The sequence below is a fragment of the Chrysemys picta genome, chromosome 11, assembly GCF_011386835.1.
Source record: "Chrysemys picta bellii isolate R12L10 chromosome 11, ASM1138683v2, whole genome shotgun sequence".
NCBI lineage: Eukaryota > Metazoa > Chordata > Testudines > Emydidae > Chrysemys > Chrysemys picta.
The window spans coordinates 78,433,322-78,458,937 of NC_088801.1; the positions used below are offsets into that span (position 1 = coordinate 78,433,322).

General features: G+C 52.4%; 2 protein-coding genes across 2 annotated transcripts in view; both read left to right on the forward strand.

Annotated features, from left to right (window-relative positions):
- Positions 1-13,866: 13,866 nt before the first annotated feature.
- The window catches only part of LOC101945537 (butyrophilin subfamily 1 member A1-like), a 32,122-nt gene continuing 20,372 nt past the window's right edge, over positions 13,867-25,616 (forward strand). The window contains exons 1-3 of the mRNA XM_008176946.4: positions 13,867-14,245; positions 18,564-18,680; positions 22,251-22,598. Coding sequence (XP_008175168.2) covers positions 18,575-18,680; positions 22,251-22,598 — 454 coding nt within the window. The 5' untranslated portion in view covers positions 13,867-14,245; positions 18,564-18,574. The remainder of the gene's footprint in view (positions 14,246-18,563; positions 18,681-22,250; positions 22,599-25,616) is intronic.
- On the forward strand, positions 22,747-25,308 carry LOC135974197 (uncharacterized). Its single transcript, XM_065561243.1, has 2 exons — positions 22,747-23,744; positions 24,739-25,308. The coding sequence occupies exons 1-2, from the start codon at positions 23,168-23,170 to the stop codon at positions 25,212-25,214; spliced, it is 1,053 nt and encodes a 350-aa protein (XP_065417315.1). The 5' UTR covers positions 22,747-23,167; the 3' UTR covers positions 25,215-25,308.

The following is a 25,616-nucleotide window of genomic DNA, read 5'->3' on the forward strand; positions in this document are numbered from 1 at the left end:
GCAGCTCCATCCAGTTCACTTGGTCGGATTCTCCTGCTCACACCCACGTGAACCAGGAGTAGCAGGTTAAATTTCACTTCCTTATTCCCATGAAAATGCTGCCCTAACAGCAATGCCAACTGCCTCCTGCTGCAGACTGAGTTGAGAAGAGGTCAATCTAGGTCAAATTCCAAAGGAGGAATATAAGCCAATAACACAAGCATGTAGGGACAAAATTAGAAAGGCCGAGGCACAAAACGAGATCAAACCAGCTAGAGACATAAAGGTAACAAGAAAACATTCTACAATAGGCGCTGACTGTGTGGAAGGAGGAAGAATTAGCAGATGCTCCACACCTTCCGGCAGCCAAGCTCCTCTCTCCCCCAGCACGTCTCTCCCACCAGCGGCCCCAGTGACCAATTCCTCCCCCTCCCTCCCAGCACTTCCCGCCACTTCAAAACAGCTGTTTCCCGGCACTCAGGATTCTCCGGGAGGGAGGGGGAAGAGAGGGGATGCGGTGCGTTCGGGGGACAGGTGGGTTGGGGGTGGGAACATGGGGAAGGGGGTGGAATGGGGACGGGGTGGGGGCAGAGCAGGGGCGGGAAGAGACAGGGCAGGGGCAGGGACTCGGGGTAGGGGGTGGGATGGGGCGGGGTAGGGATGGGAAGAGGCAGACCGGGAGCAGGGACTTTTGGAACGGGGGGGAATGAAGCCGGTAGCGCTTGGGCAGCCCTTTTCGCGTGGCTGGGAGGGAGGAGGGGGAGTTAGGGCGGGGACTTTGGGGAAGGGGTGGGGAATGGGCGGAGTTGTGGCGGGGCCGGGGTGGGAAAGGGGCGGGGCCAGGGCCCCGTGGAGTGTCCTCTTTTTTTATTTTTTAAATATGGTAATCCTATCACAGCCCAGAGAACCGGTCTGAGTGGTTTGCGAAGAGTTATAAAGAGGTGAGGAAAAGTTCATGAAAATAAATATTTCCTGTAAGACTTCACAGCTCCAAAATGCTTCACTCATAAGTATTTAGCATTATTACCATACCTGGAGCAGTCAATTAATTAACAACACAGACATTTTGTTTTTAGAAACTTTTTCTATCCATGGACGCCCCCCTATAGAGCGCAAGTGCACAGAGAATAAACAGACCCAAATACAAACAGAGAAAGTTACACACAGGTGTGTCCTCTTTCCGACACTCAGGGAAGCCATTCCAAAGGTCACTCCCCACCTGCAGGATCTCTGGGCCCTGCCTCTGCCACCACAATTTTTTGGTAACCCATCAAATAGTTTCACATTCCAAACTCGCAGGGACGTTCTGCAGCACGGCACCCTGGCAGTGCCACCGGCAGCCAGAAACTGAACTCTTGGCCTGGCCTGGCCCACTGTGGCACTGTCCAGGGGCCGTTAAAATCTGTATCTGGCTGGGGAGGACGCTGTGCAACACAGCCGCAGGCCCCTTGGAAGCCCCCCATAAGAGATGAGCTGGGAGTGCAGCTGGATGCTAGTGGAGCTGGGAGGGAATGTGCTGCAGGCAGAGGGTTTGGGTCCATACTGTTCGCTCTAGGGGCAATTGGCACAGTCCAGTCTCCCACAGCTGGCCCACACTGGGCTCCTGTGACTTAGGGTTGCTCCCCGGCTCCCTTAAATTACACGGGGGACGTTCTGCTCCCCTCCGCCCCAGGGCAGCCTGGAATTCTAGGGGTGCAGAAGTGGTGTCAAGTGACCTTTGCCATCTGTCCCCCAGAGCTGCGAGTTCTGTGCGGCACGTCCCAGAGGCCCAGCACAGCATCACGCCCTGTTTCTAGCCCTTGTGGTTGCAGAGATAACCTTAAAAATGAACGGAGTGTCATTGATACAGTGACAGCCTGAACGATACCACATCTCCATTCCTCACAGCTCGGTGGGGTCGCGATGCCACGGGATTCAGCATGTCTGTCACCGAATTCACAGGGTCGCTGGGGCAGGCTGCCATGTTCTATCTTCTGCCAACAGGAGACAGGAGTGGGGCGAGCCACCCCTCACCTACACAGCCAAGGCCTCAGGCTGAGAAGGAATCTTCCCAATGTGCAATAGTCTGACCAACGCTGAGCAAACCCACCTGGAGGCTTCAGTTCTAACCCAGGGTCACGCACTGTCCGACCTCCTGTCCCTGAGGAGCTGAGAGCGGAGCTAGCAAAGGGCCCGGAAGCTCGCACTCTAGACACGGCTCCCTTGGAACTGAGGCTAGGCCATGGAACTGCAACTGCTTCAGGGGCAGTGATGGACAATCTCCTTCTGTCACTGGACAGGGGGCTAGAAACTCCTGCTGACGTGACACTGTAAACAACCGGCATTCCCACCCTGCTCCAAACAGGGCCGGCCCTGGCCGTGCAGGGTCGGACTCCTCGCTCCAAATGTAGCCTGCACGGGCTGCACGGGGTCGGACGCGCCCCGCTCTGAACGGAGCTGGCACAGGCTGTGCAGGGGCCGCGGTCGGACTCACCCTGCTCCGAATAGAGGCGGCAGGGGCCGCGCGGGGTCGGACTCGCTCCGGCCTGGGACTTTGCTTTATTCACAACGTAACTCAAAATAACGCACCATGAACTGCAGCCCCAGCTCTCCTCCCAGTCTGGCTTTTCCCAGGGCTCCCGGTGTGGTGGCAGCAGAGAATGGGGCAGGCACCGGAGGTAGCTGAGCACAGGACATGCTCACAGAGAGCGCTCATAGAGGGGGAGGTCCCCAGCCTGGGCTCTCACAAATCTGAGCACAGGAAGCTCAGGGGAGGCAGGTCTAAGAACTCTATTCATATCTGTATGTATAATGATCTTTTAATCTATACTCTCTCTTTTATCTTTTCATAAATTGTAGTTTACTTAATAAGAATTGGCTGTAAGCGTGTATTTGGGAAAGATCTGAAATATTCATTGACCCAGTGGATAATGTGTGTGATCCTTTGGGTTGGTAGAACTTTTTACATGATGAATAAGATTTTCAGTAATCCTCATCATATATGACTTGGCTGTCTGGTAGGAGCCCAAGGCTGGATTGTTTTAGGGGAACTGTGTTTCTGGATTCTGGGTAACCAGCAATGTAATGTAGAAGCCATTTTGTTGCTAGAATGGTGAATCTAATTATTAGAAATAACCTCCAGTTTTGGGATTGTCTGCCCCATTTTTTGGAGTTTGCACTGATTAAGCAATCTCAGTGTGGCCCCTTTGGGACCCTGGTCACACCACTTTTGTACCCTTGAGATTACAGGCTGTTTTAGGGGAAGAAGGCGAGAAAACACCCTCCAGTGTAATTTAAGGTAGCCAGGGGAGCTACCCTAAGTCATAGGAGCACAGTGTGTGGGCCAGGCCAAGAGCTCAGATTCTGGATGTCGGTGGCACTGCCAGGGTGAGTTTGCTGCCTGTGAAATCATGGGATTCCCCAGGCCTTGGCCTGCTGCTTCTGTGCAGAACATCCTTGCAAGTCTGGAATGTGAAACTGCTTGGTGGGTTACAAAACAGTTGTGGTGACTGAGGCAGGACACGTAGATCCAGCGGGTGGGGCGTGACCTTTAGAATGACTTCCTTGAGTGTTGGAAAGAGGGCACACCTGAGTGTAACGTTTTCTGTATTTGTGTGTGTTTGCTCCCTGTGTACTTGGGCTGCATGTGTGGGGCAGGGCTCTATAAACAGTTTTTAAAAACAAAATTTCTGTGTAGTTAATTGACTGAATGCTCCAGATAAGGTAATAATGCTAAATACTTATTACTAAAGCAATTTGAAGCTGTAGAGTTTTAGGGAAACATTTATCTGTGTGAAAATCTCACGGTGATGGGTTCCCTCATCAGGGCCCCCTTGGGACTCACTGAATGTGCTGAAGTACCAATGAGCCTAACCCTTCTGCCAGCCTGGGAACCCTTTAACTCTGTCTGCTGAGCCAGACCCTCCAGGCCTCCTCCAGCACAGACACAGAGACTGGGCCACACCCCTCTGCAGAATACAGATACTGAGATCAGCTCAGCTCTGGAAAGGCTCAATTAAAAGGGACTTTTCTCAGCACCCAACTGCTCAGCCCCAATGGGACCCAAACCCGAGATAAATCCGTCTTACACTGTATAAAGTTTTATACTGTATAAGTTCATATTGTTCGCTCTCTTTCTCAAAGTAAAGAGAGATATAAACAGGCTATTTGCCCTCCCCTCCTCCCCCAGGTAACAATTACTTACACTGGGTTTATTAATAAACAAAAGTGACTTTATTAAGTATAAAAGGTAGGATTTAAGTGGTCATTAGAGATAACAGACAGAACAAAGTAAGTTACTAACCAAAATAAAACAAACACGCAAGGCTAAACTTAATACACTAAGAAACTTGTTGCATATAATATATCACCCTCAAAGATGTTCCAATAAGCTTCTTTCACAGACTAGACACAGTTCTAGTCTGGGCACAATCCTTCCCCCTGTTCAATCTCTGTTAGTTCCAGCAGACATCTTGGGTGGTAAGCAAGAGTATCTCCTCCTTGTTTACTTCCCCTGCCTTATATAGATTTTCTCTAAGGCAGGGAAGCTTTGTTTGATTCCCCCACCCCCTTGTGTAAAAGTACCAAATTTAAGAAGGATTCCAGTAACAAGGTGACAAGGTCACATGTCTCTGTAAGACCCCAGTCTCCATACTTCATGGGCTGACCCACAGGTCCGTAGGAAGGCTTACAGGGAAACAAAACCATTCACAGCCCATTGTTTCTTGTTTAACAGTCATCAAGTTCTTGAAGTACCGTTAATGGTCCTCACTTAGCATAACTAAATTATTAACTCAGATTTACACCTCATATTTCTAACTTCAGATATAGGAATGATGTATACATACAAATAGGAAAACCATATTCAGTAGATTACAACTTTTCCAGTGATACCTTACATGGGGCCTTTGGCATAGAGCATATTCCAGTTATGTCATATTCATAAGCATATGTGTGACGGAGCAGGGAGCAGGGCAGATTTGACCTGGGAATGTTGCAGGGGGGTTGGAGTGGGGATGTGGGACTTCCCTTGAAGGAAGCTACCTGAGCTGTAACCTGAGCCAGGAACGGGGGTGGGGAGAATTAACACCTTCTGCCCGGGAGACTGAACAAAGGAGAGGAGCAGCGGGAGGAGTTTGGAGTTTAGTTTTCGGTTGGGGCTGGGTGGTGCAACGCAGGGAACCCCAAGCTGGGGTCTAAGCTCCCTGAACCTCCCAGAGGGACCTAATTGAGGGGGTCTGGTCGTACCTACACGCTCTGCTTGAGACTGTGTTCCTGTCCTTAAATAAACCTTCTGCTTTACTGGTTGGCTGAGAGTCGCAGTGAATCTCGGGAAGAGGGGTGCAGGGCCCTAACTCCCCCACAATCCGCAACAACTGGTGGCAGCGGCGGGATCTACTGCACCCCGTGGACGGCGCTTCCTGCAGTAAGTGACTGGGGAGCAGTAAAACGAAGGGGGATTGACGGGGACCAGGCGTGCTGAAGAGTGAGAGAGAGACGGTTATTACCCCTGGGAGTGTGTGACCAGCGAGAAGGACTTTTGCAGTAACAGGGTCCCCCGGGGGGATCGCAGCGAGTGGTCCCAGGGGCGGAGGAGTCTGCAGCTCGACCCTGGCAGAGAGGTGGTGACCTCGAGAAGGGCTGGCACACTAGGGGGCCCCCTGGGAACTGTGGGGAGCTGTGAGCACACAGGCCGGTGAGTGGCCAGCAGGAAGATGTATGCCAAGCGGCTTAAGAGCGACCTGGTGGAGCTGTGCAAGCAGAGGCGGCTGCGCATTGGGAGGCTCACCAAAGAACAGCTCATTGCCCAGCTGGAGGCGGAAGATCGCGCGAATGAACTGATCCCTGTGTCTCAGGGAAGCAGCCTGGCAAATGCAGCGCAGGCACCAGTGTCTGTCCCAGCTGGGAGTGGTCAGCCGGCTGCTGAGGGCTTCCCGAGACCCCTCCTTCCTATGCCTAGGGGAAGGGTGGGGAGGAGCCCAGCAAATACCGAAGGCGCCGTGACCCCCCCGGCCAGCAGGGGGTCCCCCCGGCGAAGCCCGCCGGCCAGCAGAGGATCCTCCCGGCAACGTTCGGCATCCGGGGAGCGGAATTGGCTGGAATGGGAGAAAGAGCTAAAACTGAGAGAGCTGGAGGATCGTGAACAACAGAGACAGCATGAAGAGAGACAGCGTCAGCATGAACGGGAGGAGAAAGAGAGACAGCATCAGCATAAAGAGAGACAGAGACAGCATGAACGGGAGGAGAATGAGAGACAGCATCAGCGTGAACAGGAGGAGAAAGAGAGACAGCATCAGCGTGAACGGGAGGAGAAAGAGAGACAGAGACAGGAGAATGAGAGACAGCGTCAGCATGACCTGGAACTGGCGAGATTGAAGGGCAGCGAACCCCCGGCTGCGGTGAGTGAGGGGGGACCCAGGACTGCACGGAGCTTTGATAAGTGCATCATGGCCCCATACAAGGAGGGGGAGGACATGGATGACTTCCTGGAGGCCTTTGAGACGGCCTGCGAGCTGCACCGGGTGGATCCCGCGGACAGACTCCGGGTCCTTACCCCCTTACTGGACCCCAAATCCGTGGCATTGTACCGCCAACTGGGAGAGGCAGGGAAAGGGGACTACGAACTATTCAAAAAGGCCCTGCTACGAGAGTTTGGGCTGACTCCTGAGATGTACCGGGAAAGGTTCCGGAGTCAAGATAAAACCCCTGAGATCTCCTATTTGCAACTAGCCGTCCGCATGGAAAGATACGCCAGCAAGTGGGCTGGTGGGGCCCAGACGAAGGAGGACCTGATTAAACTGCTGGTACTGGAGCAACTGTATGGGCGGTGCCCATCCGACCTGAGGCTGTGGTTGGTGGACAGAAAGCCAGAGAACCCGCGACACGCCGGGCAGCTGGCTGATGAGTTTGTAAAGAGCCGGACAGGGGGTGGCAGGGAGGAGCCCCAAAGGAACAGGCCCGCCGCGATGCAGAGAGAGAGTCACCCTGGGACCTCCCAAAGGGGGAATATGGGGAATCCCCTCCCACGGGGAAGGCCCAGCATCAGGGACAACCGACCGGCTCGAGGGGACCCACGGGACCTGAGCTGCTATTACTGCGGCCGAAGAGGCCACGTTCGGGCCCAGTGCCCCAAGCTCAAGGACAGACTGAGCAGACCGAACCCGCACCGGGTTAACTTGGTAGAGGCCCAGACGGACGAGGGGCAGGCTTCCCACGCAAGAGGGGCTGGCAGCTTATCAACTGCTCAAGAGAGAGAAGGGCCCCCGGCCAGCTTCTCTGGAGGGCCAGATGCTCCGGATTCAAAGTTCTCCGTTTACAGGGTTGGCGCGGGGCTGTCCCTGCGGAGCGAGTGCCTTGTTCCCCTGGAGGTGGATGGGAAGAAAGTTTATGGATACTGGGACACGGGCGCAGAGGTGACACTGGCCCGGCCCGAGGTGGTGGCCCCAGATCGGGTGGTGCCCAACACCTTCCTGACCCTGACCGGGGTGGGCGGGACCCCATTTAAGGTTCCCGTAGCGAGGGTACACCTGAAATGGGGGGCCAAGGAGGGCCCCAAGGACGTGGGAGTGCACCACCATTTGCCCACTGAGGTGTTGATGGGGGGGGACCTAGAGGACTGGCCAAGCAGCCCCCAGACCGCCTTAGTCGTGACCCGTAGCCAGAGCCGGCGAGGGGCACTACGCCCTGACCTTGGGAAGGATGTCCCACCGGAGGCACCGAACCCTTCCCGGGTGGGGAGGGAACACCCAAGGACAGGCCGCGGGGTGGCTGGGGCTTCTGACCCAGCCGACGAGAGGGAGCAGGTCCCCATCCCTTCCTCAGCCGCCGAGTTCCAGGCCGAGTTGCAGAAGGACCCCTCCCTGCGGAAGCTAAGGGGCCTGGCTGACCTCAGTGTGGGACAGACCATGAGGAGAGGATGCAAGGAGAGGTTCCTGTGGGAGAAGGGGTTCCTGTACCGAGAGTGGGCTCCCCCGGGGGAAGTGGAGTCGTGGGGGATCAGGAGGCAGCTGGTGGTTCCCCAGAAGTTTCGCCACAAGCTACTGTACCTGGCCCATGACATCCCTCTCGCAGGGCACCAGGGGATCCGGCGCACCAGGCAGAGGCTGCTACAGAACTTTTACTGGCCCGGGGTCTTCACCAACGTCCGGCAGTACTGCCGATCCTGTGACCCCTGCCAGAGGGTGGGGAAGGCCCGGGACAAGGGGAAGGCAGCATTGAGACCTTTGCCCATCATAGAGGAGCCTTTCCAGAAGGTGGCCATGGACATAGTGGGACCTCTCAGCAAGACGACCCGGTCTGGGAAGAAATACATCCTGGTGGTGGTAGATTTCGCCACCCGCTACCCCGAGGCAGTGCCCTTATCGTCCATTGAAGCAGACACTGTGGCGGATGCGCTGCTGACCATTTTCAGCCGAGTGGGGTTCCCCAAGGAAGTCTTGACGGACCAAGGGTCCAACTTCATGTCGGCCCTACTCCGGTGCTTGTGGGAGAGATGTGGGGTCCGGCACAACTGGGCCTCAGCATATCACCCCCAATCCAACGGGCTGGTGGAGAGGTTCAATGGGACGCTAAAAATGATGCTGAAAACATTTATGAATCAGCACCCGCAGGACTGGGACAAGTACTTACCTCACCTGCTGTTTGCGTACAGGGAGGTACCCCAGGAGTCTACCGGGTTTTCGCCTTTCGAACTGCTATATGGAAGGCGGGTAAGGGGGCCCCTGGACCTGATGAGAGACGAATGGGAGGGGAAGGCCACTCCTGACGGAGAGTCGGTGGTGGAGTATGTCCTGACCTTCCGGGAACGACTTGCCGAGCTCATGGGCCTGGCCAGGGAGAATCTGGCCAGAGCCCAGAGGAAGCAGAAGGTCTGGTATGACCGCACAGCACGGGCCCGCGCCTTCGCCACTGGGGATCAGGTGATGGTCCTCATACCCGTGAGGAAAAACAAACTCCAGGCCGCCTGGGAAGGGCCCTTCAAGGTTGTCAAGCAACTAAACGAGGTAAACTATGTGGTGGAGCTGTCGAACCGGGCACACCACCACCGGGTGTACCATGTGAATATGATGAAGCCATATTATGACAGGGGGAATATGGTATTGGCCGTGTGTGGACAGTGGGAGGGGCAGGGAGATGACCCTTTAGTAGATCTATTCCCTGGGACAAGAGTTGGCTTCCCCCTGGAAGCAGTTCCCCTCTCTGATCGGCTAACCCCTGCCCAGCGAGCTGAGATCGGAGGGGTGCTGCATCTGTACCAGCAGCTGTTTTCCAACCAGCCTGGACGCACTAATCTGACTGTCCACCGGGTGCAGACAGGATCGCACCCGCCTATAAAATGCTCCCCCTTCCGAGCCACAGGGAAAACTGCTCAGGACCTGGAAAGAGAGGTCAATGACATGCTGGCTTTGGGGGTGATCCAGCCGTCTTCCAGCCCTTGGGCCTCGCCGGTGGTGCTGGTCCCCAAAAAGGACGGGTCGATCCGGTTCTGTGTGGACTATCGGAAGCTCAACGCCATCACTGTAGCCGATGCCTACCCCATGCCCAGGCCGGACGAGCTCCTAGACAAGCTGGGAGGTGCTCGGTACCTTACCACCATGGATCTTACAAAGGGCTATTGGCAAGTGCCGCTGGATGCAGATGCCAGGCTGAAATCGGCCTTTGTCACCCCTCTGGGGCTCTATGAGTTCCTGACCCTGCCCTTCGGCCTCAAGGGAGCGCCGGCCACCTTCCAGCGCCTGGTGGATCAGCTACTGAGGGGGATGGAGAGTTTTGCCGTGGCGTATATCGATGACATCTGTGTCTTTAGCCAGACCTGGGAGGACCACATATCCCAGGTTAGACAAGTGCTGGACCGACTCCAGAAGGCTGGGCTGACCGTAAAACCGGAGAAGTGCAAGGTGGGGATGGCTGAGGTATCCTACCTAGGCCACCGGGTGGGAAGCGGCTGCCTAAAGCCGGAACCAGCCAAAGTGGAGGTGATCAGAGACTGGCCCGCTCCTCAAACCAAAAAGCAGGTCCAAGCCTTTATTGGGATGGCAGGATACTATCGGAGGTTCATGCCCCACTTTAGCGCCATAGCCGCCCCCATCACTGAGCTGTGCAAGAAGGGGAAGCCAGACAAAGTGGTCTGGACCGAGGAGTGCCAGGAGGCTCTCCGGGCGCTGAAGGAGGCTCTGGTCAGTGGCCCAGTTCTGGCAAACCCAGACTTTGACAAGCCCTTTATGGTGTTCACCGACGCCTCAGACACAGGACTGGGGGCGGTGTTAATGCAGGAGGATGAAAAGGGGGAGAGACACCCCATCGTGTACCTGAGCAAGAAGTTACTACCCCGGGAGCAGAACTACGCGGCCATCGAGAAGGAATGCCTGGCCATGGTGTGGGCCCTCAAGAAACTAGAGCCATATCTCTTTGGGCGTCACTTCACCGTGCACACCGACCACTCTCCCCTGACCTGGCTGCACCAGATGAAAGGAGCCAACGCCAAGCTCCTGAGATGGAGCCTGCTCCTGCAGGATTATGACATGGACGTGGTCCATGTGAAGGGACGTGACAACCTGATAGCGGACGCATTGTCCCGGAGAGGGAGCCCTGAACTTCCCCAGGTCACTGGTCAGAGTGACCCCGCTCAGTTCAGTCTCGAAGGGGGGAGAGATGTGACGGAGCAGGGAGCAGGGCAGATTTGACCTGGGAATGTTGCAGGGGGGTTGGAGTGGGGATGTGGGACTTCCCTTGAAGGAAGCTACCTGAGCTGTAACCTGAGCCAGGAACGGGGGTGGGGAGAATTAACACCTTCTGCCCGGGAGACTGAACAAAGGAGAGGAGCAGCGGGAGGAGTTTGGAGTTTAGTTTTCGGTTGGGGCTGGGTGGTGCAACGCAGGGAACCCCAAGCTGGGGTCTAAGCTCCCTGAACCTCCCAGAGGGACCTAATTGAGGGGGTCTGGTCGTACCTACACGCTCTGCTTGAGACTGTGTTCCTGTCCTTAAATAAACCTTCTGCTTTACTGGTTGGCTGAGAGTCGCAGTGAATCTCGGGAAGAGGGGTGCAGGGCCCTAACTCCCCCACAATCCGCAACAATATGTCAGATTCCTGGTTCTGTCAATGGAACTCAGAGTGACATGGGAACAGAGAAAACTGTCATCATGGACTCAAAGGGCAGCAGTGGGATTGTTGTCAGAAAACTCTTTCCTGCGTGCAACTGTGTACATGTCAAGGCAGTGAAGACTGGGGTAACCCAAGCACTCTCCACAGAGCCCGTAATGAATAAGATGATGTTGATGGTGAATAGAAATGTCACCAGTGCTATTACATTTCAGTGATACCCATGCAAATGTATTATTCAATTTGGTTTTACCTTTTAGTTGTTGGGCCTTTAAGGTCACAAAGAAATCCAATCTTATGTCGTGAACTAATACATAGAGTCATTATACTAACAGAAAAAATGCAAATATTTCAAAGTGGTCATTTTAAAGTGTTGATGGTGTCATAGTTTATCTCCATTTCTATGGTAACAGTGACATTTCACAGCTCCGTATCATAACTCATCTTAAAGTAGACCTAATAGACTTTCAAATGATGTATGATGTGCGTGTGTGTACAGAGATTACGTTAAATCCATCAGATCAGTGTTGTCTACCACTCACCTATATATTTCCACTGAGGTTAATGGATTTTTGACTGCATGAATTGTAGCATTAGTGCCAGATTTAGACACCTGAGCACTATGTGCTAGTGCTTAGAGATGAAAACTCGGGGAAGTTTCTCTTTATTGCCACCTTACACAGAGGTTGATGTTAACTCCTCATGAATCTCAATCTGTTCTGACCTGCAGTGACACAGTGTGTGAAAAAAAAATCAGTTAAGGAGAGTTTTTTTTAATTTATTGCTGCCAAGTCTGAAGTTTAGAACAATTCCTGCTTCCAGAGATGGGAGGGACAGAGACTTTCAACACAAACTTGTGGTTCTAGGGTTTGAGGAACAATAATTTACAAAGAATTCTTTGAAACCATGTTTCTGGAATGGGTTCCCTAGGGAGGTGGGAGAATCTCCTTCCTTAGAGGTTTTTAAGGGCAGGCTTGACAAAGCCCTGGCTGGGATGATTTAATTGGGGATTGGTCCTGCTTTGAGCAGGGGGTTGGACTAGATGACCTCCTGAGGTCCCTTCCAACCCTGATATTCTATGATTCTATGATTCAAAGCTGGTGTCTGAACTTAGTTACCAACATTCTTATTTAGGTACCTAAATAAGTGGTCTGGCTTTCGATGGTACTGAGCACTTGTACCTACCATTTCAGTTAGTTGAATCAGTAGTTGCTCGGTATCCTGAAAATCAGGGCACTTATTTAGGTAGGCAGGTCTCACATTTAACATATACGAGTGGTTCTCAAACTTATTTAATCGTGCTCCCCCTTCTTTGTGTCTTTAGTCGTTTATGCCCCTCCCTTCAAACCGCTCCCGCCACACCAGTACATATGCCACCATCCAATGCTGAAGGCAGAGCAAGGAGTTGCAGTTGCTGGCTGGGCACCTGGATCTGAAAGCAGCGCCGAAGTAAGGCTGGTATGGCTCTCCTAAAGTTTCTTATGCCCCGTCTTGAATACATTCTGTGCCCCCCCGGAGGGGTGCATCCTCCCAGTTTGAGAACCTCTGTATTTGCTCAGTACCCTGGAAATCATGGCACTTATTTAGGTAGGCAGTTCTCACATTTACTGTAAAATACACAACATCCGCCCTCCTATGAGAGACTGGACTGCACATGCACCATCCACACAGAGCAACTGAGCATGGTCCAGCCCGAGAATGAAGGTGCTGAGTAGGAGGTAACCTACAAGTGCACCTCCTGTGGTGCCAGGCACTTGAACTGAGGGCAGGGACACTGTCTCTCCTGTGCTCACAGTGCTCTGGTTGCTGGTGCCGATGAAAACCTTTCTATTTCTTTCCCCATTTATTATTTTTTAAAACCTGGGAAATTACATGGAAAACAACACCGTTAAAAGAATGTTCAGGTTGCAAAGTCAGGAAATGCCAATGCTACGGTTGACTGTGAAACCTTCATTCAGCCCTCTTGTGTGTATGTATTACAATAGAGTCTTTCATAACATGGTCACATGCTCGTTTTCCACTGAGCGTCAGATTAAACCTAGCTGTAAGATACAGCTAGACACCCCCACCTGCAACAAAGGTGTGTATGAGCCAAATCTGTTGGCAAAGGGCTCCAGAGGGTGACGGAGAAGCAAGACAGACAGACAGAGGGTGCATCTACACAGCTGCCATGGCAGCGCTTTAACGTGGCTGTGCAGTTGTGGCTCCAGCACTGGGAGAGAGCTCTCCCAGCTCTGTAAAAACCCACCCCCACGAGGGGAGTAGCTCCCAGCAATGGGAACGCGGCTCCCAGCGTTATAGCACTATCTACACTGCCCCTTTACAGCGCTGAAGCCTGCATTGCTCAGGGGGTGTTTTCTCACACCCTTGAGCGAGGAAAGTTTCATTGCTGTAAGTGGCAGTGTAGACAAGGCCACAGTCTTCCAAGCCGCTGGCAGCACAGCCATGGAAAAAGCCTGCAGAGAGGTTTTGGGTGCTCGCAGAAGAATGGTTTGGGTCTTGTGAGCAAGAAACCTGTTGTTGGTTCCTTCCATGTTCAGAGAAACCCAATTTTGTCCATTCCTTGTAAGTAAACAAGATTGCACCAAAGATACCACATTCCACCTTCAATTTCTTCTCCCACCTGGAAAAACCCACAGGGCCCCAAACTCTGAGTAGCTGCTCAGATCAGGAGCAGAAAGCTGAGGCAGAAGGTGCGGTATAAACAGAATGGATTGTTGTTATAGTGATCAGTAGAGAGGCGGAAAAGCAGGTTTCAGGGCTGACACACCCCAGGTTGGCTCACGTGGAGCCAGGTTGGCTCACTGAGATTGCTGGCACCAGACCTGCCAGCTCGGTGCTCACCGCAGGTGTATGCCTGTTGAAGAGAATTTTGATCTCTGTGCAGCAATGGTCACCCTAGCAGCAATCAGTGTGTGCCAGTGAGTCTGTGACTGCAATTTTCCAACCACTTCCTTACTTCCATTTCAGCAGCAGGTGGAAGCAGCAGGAAGCCCTTCAATGAATCGATAAAGCAGGAAGAATCCAGTCTCAAGCCCCTGGCTCCAGCACTCCCTGAGTGGAATGGATGAGACAGCCTCAGCAAGGGAAATGGACACTTGTGATACCAACTCTTCCTCAAATGGCTGTGGCTGGGAGCGCCCTGCGGAGCCAGAAACAGCTGGAAACGGTCTCTCCGGGATTCAGCAGGTAGGGGAGCTCCAGCTAAACGGCTCTGGCTGTTACTGGCAAAAGGCCATGGGGTACACGGGCACCTCTTTACTCTGAATGGAAACAAGGCTGCGGAAGTGGCCCTGCAAATTCAGAGATCTCACTGCTCCTTTGAAAACAGATTGAGATGCTGACACAGGGCTGGTCTCCCTTCCACTCAGCTGCTTTCCTTAATGTGAGATGCGATGGGCAGGTAATGACCCGATGTCATTTTCCTTAGGTGATGCTATGATGGCGTGTGTGTGTGTGTGTATGTGTGTGTTTCTTCCCTTCCCTTGGTTACTAAGGGCCAGATGCACAAAAGGAATCAGGCAGCTAAGTCGGAGGTTCAGGCACCTGGCTAAGTCCCAGTTTTAGGCTCCCCAGTGGTGCACAAAATTCCAGCTGAAAATGTAGGAGTCTAAACTCACTCCGCACCTAAGCTCTTAACTGTTTCTGTCTCTGGGCACATGCCCTGCTGCCATATTGTAGGCGTCTGGTGCCTATCTCCCACCTGAGCCCCAGAGCAAGTCACAAACCGGGTGAAGAAAAGGCCTTCAGCACAGGGGCAGCGGAGCCTTCCCCAAAATGGGGGGCCAGGAGCTGCTGCTCCATCCATGGCCCGGCCCCTGCCCCTCCTCTTACCCTCGAGGCCCCACCCCACAGCCACGCTGGAAGCCGGAGAAGGGCCGGGGAGCCACAGACCCTCCACGTGCCCAGGCTGGGAGGGCCTGAGAACAGCCCCCAGCCCATATCCTCATCCTCTATCCCCCTGCCCAGGGCAGGCGGAGGGTCTGGATCTCCCCACAGCTGTCTGCATGGCTCTTCCCCCGACCTGGTTCCAGCCAGGCAGCTGGTGACTCAGGAGGGGGCTCGAACCATGGGGCTATGCTGATGTGAGGCGTCCTCCATCTCTCCAGTTAAAGCTCCACTGGAGACACAGGACTAGACGCTGGTCAGTGCTGTAACCACCTGGCGACTGGGTCCTACTCCGCTCTCAGGCTCTGGCCAAACCACTCTTTGAAGGAGAGGGAGAGAGCACAAGAAAACACACGGATGAGACTGACTCATAGACTGGTGGTTAGCGTACCCACCCACAAGGTGGGAGACCAGGGTCCAGTCCCCCTGCTCCAATTAGCTTTAATTATTTATCCAGAAGGCAACAGCTTAAATAGAACAGACTGACAGGGCCTCCCATCACAGTATCCACAGCTCAGTGCTCAGAGCACTCTCCTAAAAAGAGCTGAGCCGGGTCCAAATCCCTTCTCACCTTCGGGCAGAGAGGGAGCTGTAACCTGGGTCTCTCACATCCCAGGTGAGTGCTCTAACCACTGGGCTAAGAAGGTGCAAGGGAAGTGTCCTGTCCCCTGGCTTCTAGCAAAACCAGCATTGGCAGCTATCTCCAGCAGCCTAGTCCATCAGCGGTAGGGCTTAGGAGACACCCAATATGTCTCCCATTGTCTAGCATAGGCAGCTCCACGCCTAGCTCTTGTGAGTCCCATTCTAAGGTTATGTTTACACTTCACTTTTGTCAGTAAAACTTTCGTGCGGGTCAAGAGTTTGGAAAAAAACCACCCTCAGCCCTCTGGGGCTGGGGGCATTCAGGCAGCCTGGGGGTGGGGGGAAGAGTTGGCGGCCGTGGGGGGTGGGGCTCTGGGCTATGGTGGGAGGGGAGGAGCCTCAGGCAGAGGGGTGGGCCGGGCCAGGGGCTAGCCTCCCCAAGCCCAGGTTTCACCCACCACCCATGCTGTCACACACTTGTCTGGACTTCCTGTGGGATCGAATAATGGGGTCTCAGGATTCCTGGCAGGGTTGAGCAAATATCAACCCACAGTCCCCAGTCAGGGTAGAACAAGCAGTCTGTAGCCTCCGAGCCTCCTGACTGTGGCTGACAATAACTGTTAGGGTTCCTGACCTTCTGGGCAGGGCAGAACAAACAGTAGCCAAACCTAGTGGCAAGTGGGGGAGTGGTAAGGTAACCTGGGCCATCCTGTTCCACTGGGTTCTGACCCAGGGCCCGATGAAGCCAGGGAATTCCACATTAAGGGATTAACGATCAGCTTCTACTGCATTCCCTGGGTCACTGCCTACCACAAGGTGCTTCTCATACATCTCTCAGCTAGCAGCAGCTCAGCATCCCTGTCAATCTCTGCAGTTGCCTGGTTGCTCACAATGTATCCTGGGTCTATGGTTCCCACTGCTTGGGGAGTCTCCGGCATCTCTGCAGGAGCTTGCAACACACATCCTTCCTTCCTCTCTCCATCTGTCCCTTCCACCTGGAGCGTGTGCAGCAAGAGTGAGGGGGTGTGGCCTTCTTAGGCCCACAGTGATTGGCCTGTCCCTGTTGGCCTAATGAGGGGTTGGTACACCCCTTCACACAGATCCTAAAAAATACCAGGAACTAAAATTGAAACTTCTCCTTATGGAGGAAGCCGTCCAACATGCGACTGACCTGGTCCCAAGTCTCCTTGGCTATATGATCCATCGCCCCAGCCTTCTACCTCCAAAGAGGGTGAACGTAGGAAAAAGTCTCCAAAAAGAGACCTACGAGCCCTCCCAGTGAGTCCCCAGCCAGCCAGAGGTGATTCCCAGCATATTCAGTCACTTCGGCACCCGCGGCTCCTAAGCCCGGTACCCGCAGAGTGCATGGGTCCTGCGGTGCAGACACAGCTAGTAAGCCTAAGGAACCTACGGGCATAGGCACCGAAGCCGTGTTACTGGCTATGGGACCGGAGCATAGACCACACCGTCTCTGGGAATCTCACTCTAGAATTGGTTAAATGTTGCAGAGCTGAGGGGGCACTGCGGTGTGGTGACCTTGATCAGAATTCAACCCTGACATTGCACCAACACTGGAGATGTTGGGTGCGTCACTGACATGTAAAAATCACTGGGGCCAGGGACTGATTCTGATTTGCTCTTAGGGAGATCCTCAGAGAGCCCTCTCCGATAGGCAGCACGTGAACTGCCCGTTATGGGAGGCTAGCCCCGGGCCCCTCCCATTCTACCCGAGTCCCCGCCCCCCGCCCTGCCAGTGCACCCCCACCATAGCCACTGGCCCCTTAGTCCCAAGCCACCCCAGCCACCCCCAGGCCCGGAGTGCTGGGCAGGCAGCGCAGCTCCAGCCCCCACTAGCCCCAGAGCACCACCCCGAGTCCTGGCCACAGGCCAACGTGTGCACCCAGCCCAGCTGCCCTGAGTCCCAGCCACATGCTGGCTACCCCAGCCCAAGTCCCAGCGGAAAAGAGGGAGCTGGAAGCAGGGAGGTGTGGGCTGGGGGCAAAGCATGGGCAGGGCAGGCTGGGCTGTTTGGGGAGGCACAGCCTCCCCTGGCCTGTGATACCTGCTGCCCATGCCCTCACCCAGGACAGGTGTGGCTGGGACGTGGCGCTGCTTTCTCCCATAGCAATAAGCGGCCATTCCTACCACACTCAGAGGCCTTGCCTGCACTCACTTGTTCTCCTTTATACCTCCTTTCTTATTTACTTATTCATTCATTAGTATTATGGTAACACCTAAATGGCCCAACCAAGATGGGGTCCCCATTGTGCTGTGCCCTGGACACACCAGTAGTGAGGAACCGTCCTTGCCCTGGAGAGTTCACAGATTTAAAAATTTTATTAAGATGATGTTTACAAAAAAAAAGTGAACAGTACAGAGTTTAAGCGTAGAAGTTTCTGGTTATCAGGGAATAACGTGCAGATTATCAAGGGGTGCGAAGTTCAGTTTAAGATTGGATGGCGTAAGGAATACATAATCTGCAATATCCCCAATTGGGAGTAAAAGGTTAACAGGTCAAAGTACAAACGTTGAGATATGAGGGTATGATGTTCATATGATGGCTATGGTCAGGTGTGGAGTATAATGAGTGGATATGATGAGGAGGATGGATTGACCCTCATTTGGTGAGATTTAGCGTTCAGTGAGTTTATGATTCCAGTTCATATGGTCCAACGGACAAAGTCTCTTGGTCCCTTTCTCGTAATCGATGCACAATGTCGCTCCGGCCCATGCCTCCCGGTCCTGTCGGTGACCGGTGACGTGTTCGGTGTAGATGTCCTATTACAATCTAAACTACACCAGACAGCTCCACAGGTGCAGCCATGGTGTGAGTGTGGTATGGACCGCCTGCTGGCACAGTGACATCTGACCCTGCTCAGAGCCAGGGCAGACAAGGGCTGTGGGGGAAATCCCTTCCCTTCTGGTATACGTTGGGCAGCAGTGGGGTTTGTTTCCTCCTCCCCACTGCCCCGTGGTGCTGTCACTGCATCCCACTCACTCACTCCCTATCTGGTTTGTTATTTCTCCTGTTCCCCAGACCCAGCTACGATGACGGGGAAGGTTCCCTTGTTCTCCCCCGGCTCCACAGTGAGCTCCGCTCTGCCCAGCTACGTCGCTCTCTGCCTCGCTCTACAGGTTCACAGGCTGGAGTCAGGTAAGAGCTCCGGCCTCCTCGCTGGGTTTGCTGCTGTTCTATTGCTGGTCATTATCGTCTATCTCGCATCACTGCCATGTCTCGTAAACCACGTCTGCTTTTTGCAGGGCCAGCCCTAGACCACATGGTGCCCTAGGCGAGGAGCGTTTCTTTGTTGCCCCGCCCCATCTATTTGTTAAACTTTTGAATACCTTTTCTTTTATTGCATTTGTAGCCCATTTCATTACTTTGATACACAATTTGCATGCATGAGTTATCCCTTTCATATAAGACAATAAATGTGCATGCTAGGATCTGTACATCTGTATTTATTCATGCCATATAAAAGCAATAAAATTCTTTCCTCTAAGCTTAAAGAAAATTTTTAATTTTAGGAATAACTAGAATGTACTAACATCAATACTTGAAACTTTTCACTTCAAACATTCTGTTTTCCCTTTTGTCATTAACAAGAACAGGACCCCGAGCCTAGCACCCCCCGAACCTGGCGCCCACCAATCCTGGCACCCCAGGTGGTTGCCTGGGTTGCCTGCCCCTAAATCCAGCCCTGGTCTTTTGCTCTTTACACAACGACCATAAATCACCAGAGCACATCTGGGTCCTAGTGACAATGTTTATCTATATGCAATCTAGTCAGGCCTAGCTATACACACACACACGTTGCTGCTCTGACTGGAGGCTTCTAAGACATAGAAAGTGATGAGCACCATTACTGGGCTCACACACTATTTAAAGGGACACTACACAATTCTGTTACACTACACTGCTGGACCATGTAAGTCATAGATCAGACTCTTCAGCCACAAACAAATCATGACTTCCCAACTCTCCAGTTGTGTAATGAAAACCCACAAATCATTCACATTGCCCTAGGCACAGCCACGTAGGGGTGAGAGCGAAACCTTATCTCACAATGAGGATGTGAGGATATTTTCTGCTGGCTTCTTCATTCTGTGCCCTCAGTGAAAGTCTTATTGTATCCCACGGCACTCCCGGGGCTGCCCCCACGGCTACTCAGGCATTTTCGTTCCCTCCTGCTGTGGTTTCCATCCTGCTAATTTAACCAGCTCTCTCTGTCTCTCTGGATGCTGAGTCTCTGCCCAGAGACCCCCCCCCCTTTCTGTTCAGTTCCACAATGGCCTGTTCTCTGCCCCCTGCACTTTTCTATCTGCCTCCTTCTCCCTCTTCATTATCTGACCTCTGACTTTACCTGCACAGTGGCAATGATCTCTTTTCACATCCTGCCAGCCCTTCCACCAGCCTTCCACCAGTCAGGGAGGGCACTGCACTAGAGCAGCATGAAAAGTCCTTGGTGTGTCAGAGAACCAGCCCCCCCCCCCATTATCCATTATATCCAAGGTGCTTGTGAGAAGTGCTCAGCCCCTATTCAGAGATAATAGGGACAGTGTATAACATTCAACTGTGAACTCTGGGTGACAGATATTGCAACCACATGCCGTATTTGAGGACTATCAAATTAATGTCATGAATATTCTGTCTATTTTGCACCCTCTCTGTAGATAGTATCTGTGAGGAGTTCGGTCACAGAGATCCCCTTGAGACTGTCACTTGATGCGCTGGGGTACCACTGAGAACAACCCTCCTGCCAGAACGGGCGCCCCTCCGCTTTTGTCTTGCTGAGCCAGACACTCCAGTTTAGCTCCAGGCCAGACCTAGAGGTTGGGCCACACCCCTCTGCAGTTCACAGAAACTGAGATTCACTCAGCCCAGGGGCTTCTCAGTTAACAGGGACTTTCCCAGTGTTCAGCCTTTCTGGGAGCCTGAACCCCAAATAAATCTGTTTTACTCTGGATAGAGCTTATACAGGGTAAACTCATAAAATGTCCGCCCTCTATAGCACTGCTAGAGAGAGATGCACAGCTGTTTGCCCCCCAGGTAACAATTACTACACTGGGTTTATTAATAAACAAAAGCGATTTTATTAAGTATAAGAAGTAGGATTTAAGTGGTTTTAAGTAATAACAGACAGAACAAAGTAAATCATAAAGCAAAATAAACCAAAACACGCAAGGCTGAACTTGTTACACTAAGAAATCGGTTACAAATGATAACTTCTCACCCTAGATGTTATTTCAAATAAAATCCTTCCCAGGTCAGTTGCCTTTTCTGACCTGGGTCCAGCCTGTTCTCTCCCACCCCTGTCGTTACAGTTCTTTTGTTTCCAGATGCTTTCAGGTATCTCCTTGGGGTGGGGAAGCATCTCTTAAGCCAGCTGAAGACCCTCATTGTTTACTTCCCCCACTTTATATAGAATTTCCCTAAGGTGGGAAACCTTTGTTTGGAATCCCACCCCCCACCCCCTCTGGAAAAATACCAGCTCCAAGATGGATTTCAGTATCAGGTGACGTGGCGACATGTCTGTGTAAGACCCCAGTCTCCATTCTTCCTAGGTTGGCCCACCCGTACACAGGAAAGCTTTAAGGTAAACAAAGCCATTTACAGCCAATTGTTCTGTCAATGGGAGCCATCAAGTTCCTGATGCCCTATTGACGGCCCTCACCTGGTATGACTACATCAGTAATACACGTTCATATCTTATATTTCTAACATCAGATGTAAGAATGATACATGCACACAAATAGGAAAATCAAATTCAACACATTATAACTTTTTCAATGATATGTTACAAGAGACCTTTTGCATAAAGCACAATCTAGCTATGGCATTTTCGGATTCATAAGCCTATTTTCATAAAGCACATGGCGTGCAATATCACAGTATCTATCCGTTCTAGATGTATCTTTGTGGGATCCAGATAGTAATCAACTCCATGGGGGACGGTTATCCCATCTCCTGCAGGATATACAAATGATGGGGGGGTAATTTCTTTTGAGACAGGCAACAGCTCCACAGAAGTACCACCCCAGGTGGTTAAACTAGTTCAGAGCAGGTCCCAGAAACCAAAGAGAATGAAGATTTTTGGTATGAAAGCTGATGTAAACTAACCAGAAGCCTGGGATCTTGGGCTACAAACTCAGAGAAACCCTTAGAAAAAGGTTTAACAGAGAGTCTGTCCCCATGTGCCAGATGAGAATCCTTTGCAATAATTGTAACATGTTCAGATGTTTGATTAGTTTGTAGTAACATTTCTCTCTCAGGCTTTTGTTCATAAATGTTCCCTGCTTTGGAAAACCTGTTTGGTTTCTGGTAGCTGCTGGCACACACTGTTCATAGCCCTGGGATAGAAAGTGAAGTGCAGGTGCTGGACTTTTGTCAGACCTGGTGGGAAAACCACAGTGAATTGCAAAGAAGCTGCAAGCCTAAAACCCCAGTGTGGAGGGAGAGGGAGGTGGGTCCCTGCCAAGATAGAGGAGATGGCTGGAGGCCTGAGACCTAAGGGACAACCCTTAAGCAGACCCCAGAGGGAGTCAAAGATGCAGCTACCCAAGCATGTGAGACTCTGCACTCATAGACATGCCTAGGGCACTGCATGGAGACGGGGTGTTCACTTTTAATTCAAGACGCTCTTTTATTTTGTCTTACTGCTAAATGAATGCCACCCCCAGCTCCCTGTCAATTTAATTTCTATTTTCATTACATATTTCTCAGCACAGTTCACAGTAACTGGACCTGACCATCCAATCGCCGCCTCCCTAGGTGGGGAGGCCGTCCTGCCCTGCCACCTCTCCCCCAGGATGGATGCTCAGAGCATGGAGGTGAGATGGTTCCGATCCCAGTACTCTGCAGTTGTGCACCTGTACCATGATGGGCAGGATCACTATGGAGAGCAGATGCCAGAATATCAAGGAAGAACTGAGCTCTTAAAAGACCACATCACTGATGGGAGTGTTTCCCTGAGAATACACGATATCCAACCCTCCGACGATGGACAATACAAGTGTTTTTTTCAGTCCAATGTGTCTTATGAAGAAGCTTTATTGGAACTACAGGTGGCAGGTCAGTAACTTATTGTGATACTTGGCCAACAGGGTAATAAGTGGAGTCAAATGGTTCATTATGAGATGACACCTGATTTTTCTCATGATAGTGGGACAGCAGCTCTGCTCTGGTTAAGGTTTATTCTAGTTTACTGTTTTTGCTAAGGGCTCTAAAATCCACACAGAGTCTCAGGCCTGGTCTACACTAGGCGTTTATGTCGAAGTTAGCGCCGTTACATCGAATTAACCCTGCACCCGTCCACACTGCGATGCTATTTAGTTCGACATAGAGGTCTCTTTAATTCGACTTCTGTACTCCTCCCCGACGAGGGGAGTAGCGCTAAATTCGACATGGCCATGTCGAATTAGGCTAGGTGTGGATGGAAATCGACGCTAATAGCTCCGGGAGCTATCCCACAGTGCACCACTCTGTTGACGCTCTGGACAGCAGTGCGAGCTCGGATGCTCTGACCAGCCACACAGGAAAAGCCCCGGGAAAATTTGAATTTGAATTCCTTTTCCTGTCTGGCCAGTTTGAATCTCATTTCCTGTCTGGACATCGTGGCGAGCTCAGCAGCACTGGCAACGATGCAGAGCTCTCCAGCAGTGATGGCCGTGCAGTCTGGGAATAGAAAGAGAGCCCCAGCATGGACTGATCGTGAAGTCTTGGATCTCATCGCTGTGTGGGGCGATGAGTCCGTGCTTTCCGAGCTGCGATCCAAAAGAAGGAATGCAAAGATCTACGAGAAGATCTCTAAAGACATGGCAGAGAGAGGATACAGCCGGGATGCAACGCAGTGCCGCGTGAAAATCAAGGAGCTGAGACAAGGCTACCAGAAGACCAAAGAGGCAAACGGACGCTCCGGATCCCATCCCCAGACATCCCGTTTCTACGAGGCACTGCATTCCATCCTCGGTGCGGCCGCCACCACTACCCCACCAGTGACCGTGGACTCTGAGGATGGGATACTGTCCACGGCCGGTTCCTCGGACATGTTAGGGGACGGGGAAGATGAGGAAGGAGATGAGGAGGGCGAGGCAGTCGGCAGCTCTCACAACGCTGATTTCCCCGACAGCCAGGATCTCTTCATCACCCTTACAGAGATCCCCTACGAAGCGTCCCCAGCTGTTACCCCGGACACAGAATCTGGTGAAGGATCAGCCAGTAAGTGTTGTAAACATCTAAACATTTATTTTTAACAAAACAGGAATATTAACAATTAAAAGAATGGGTTGTTCATGATTAGTGTGCCCTAGGCACTTAACGGTTTAGTAATGGGCAGTGCAAGTTTTGAAAAGAAATCTAGCAATGTCCGGTTTTCAGTGATTGTCCTGCACAAGCCGCTCTACTGTTTATTCCCTGCTACTGCAGCTACAGTAAAATGCGGTCTATGTGTCCGGGGATAGAGCAGTAATCCTCCTGGGACATCTCGATGAAGCTCTCCTGGAGGTAATTTGAAAGCCGTTGCATGAGGTTCTTGGGGAGAGCGGCCTTATTGGGTCCTCCGAAGTACGACACGTTGCCGCGCCACGAGATTATCAAGTACTCGGGGATCTTTGCTCTGCACAGCAGGGCGGCATACGGCCCTGGTCTTTGGAGGCTTTCCCGGAGCATTCTCTCTTTGTCGCTCTCGGAGATCCTCATCAGGGTGATGTCGGCCATGGTGACCTGCTTTTAATTAGGTAGGGGAATGTTAGTGTTGGGACTGCTTTCCCGTTCCTTTACAGAACTGTAACCGCTGGTTTGCAGCCACGCGGTGGAGGCGGGAGAGGGGCAGCCGAAAGGGATCGTTCCCGGGGACAGCCGCGAGGGGGTGGGACAGGGGCAGAGTTCCCGCTTGCCGGATTGCTGGCAGCAGGGACTGACATTGCTTTAAATGTGAAATGAGGCCAGTGGTAATATAAAAGTTTTAAACTGCCACAAGTGTACGGCTTACCATGTCTGCCTGCAACAGAAATTCCGTTGTGCTGCCTCGCTTCTCAAATGTGCTGTTCAAGACCCCAGGCACTGAATGCGAAGGCCGAGAATTCGACCTTGTGCTGAGTGCGCATGTGAAAGGTGCTGTGCATGGTCTTGTTCACAGAGAAAGACTATGTTCTTTGTTCACAACTACATTTATCTTTCTGAGGAATTCACTCCCTTTTTCCCATTTCCACAGCCCCGTCTGCGACTGTCTCACAACCTAGCCTGGAATCACACTCCCAGAGGCTAGCGCGGATTAGGCATAGGAAGAAGAGGACACGGGAGGACATGTTCTCTGAGCTTATGGCCTGTTCCCAAGCCCAGGCAGCACAGCAGACCCAGTGGGGGGAGAACTTGACCCGAATGCACCAAGCCAACATGGATCGGGAGGAGAGGTGGCGGCAGGAAGACCAGCAGGCGACTCAAACGCTGCTTGGACTACTGAGGGAGCAAACGGACACGCTCCGGCGCCTTGTGGATGTTCTGCAGGAACGGAGGCAGGAGGACAGAGCCCCGCTGCAGTCCATCTCTAACCGCCCTCCCCCGCCACCAAGTCCCATACCCACCTCACCCAAAGTGCAAAGAAGGAGAGGCGGCAGAGTCCCTGCTAAGTCTCACTCCACTCCTGCAGAGAGCTCTAGTAGCAGAAGGCTCTCATTTCCCAAAATTTGAAAAGTTCTTTCCTTCCCGCCTGACACAAGCCCACGTCCAAGTTTCACCTCCCAATGCCATGTGTAGTTGATAATAAAAAATTCGTTTCTGTTAACTACTGTTTCAATCATGTTCTTTTGGAGGAGGAGGGGAAAGGGGGTTGGTAATTGGACAGGACAGTCTCCTTTGGCAGGGTACATAGTCGGGGGCAGGCACAGCAGCAGGGCACATACACAGTGCAGTGATGCAGTGACTAGTTACCCCGGTTAGTCTGGGAGGTTGTTTTGATGTAATGTTGGGGGGGGGTGGGTTGCTCTGTGACTTTGTGGCGGGGGAGGGCAGTTACAGATCTTAAGCGCCGGTCCTTAGGCAGGATCACAGAGCCACACAGCATGGGATCTGTAACCGTCCTCCCCCTGCCAC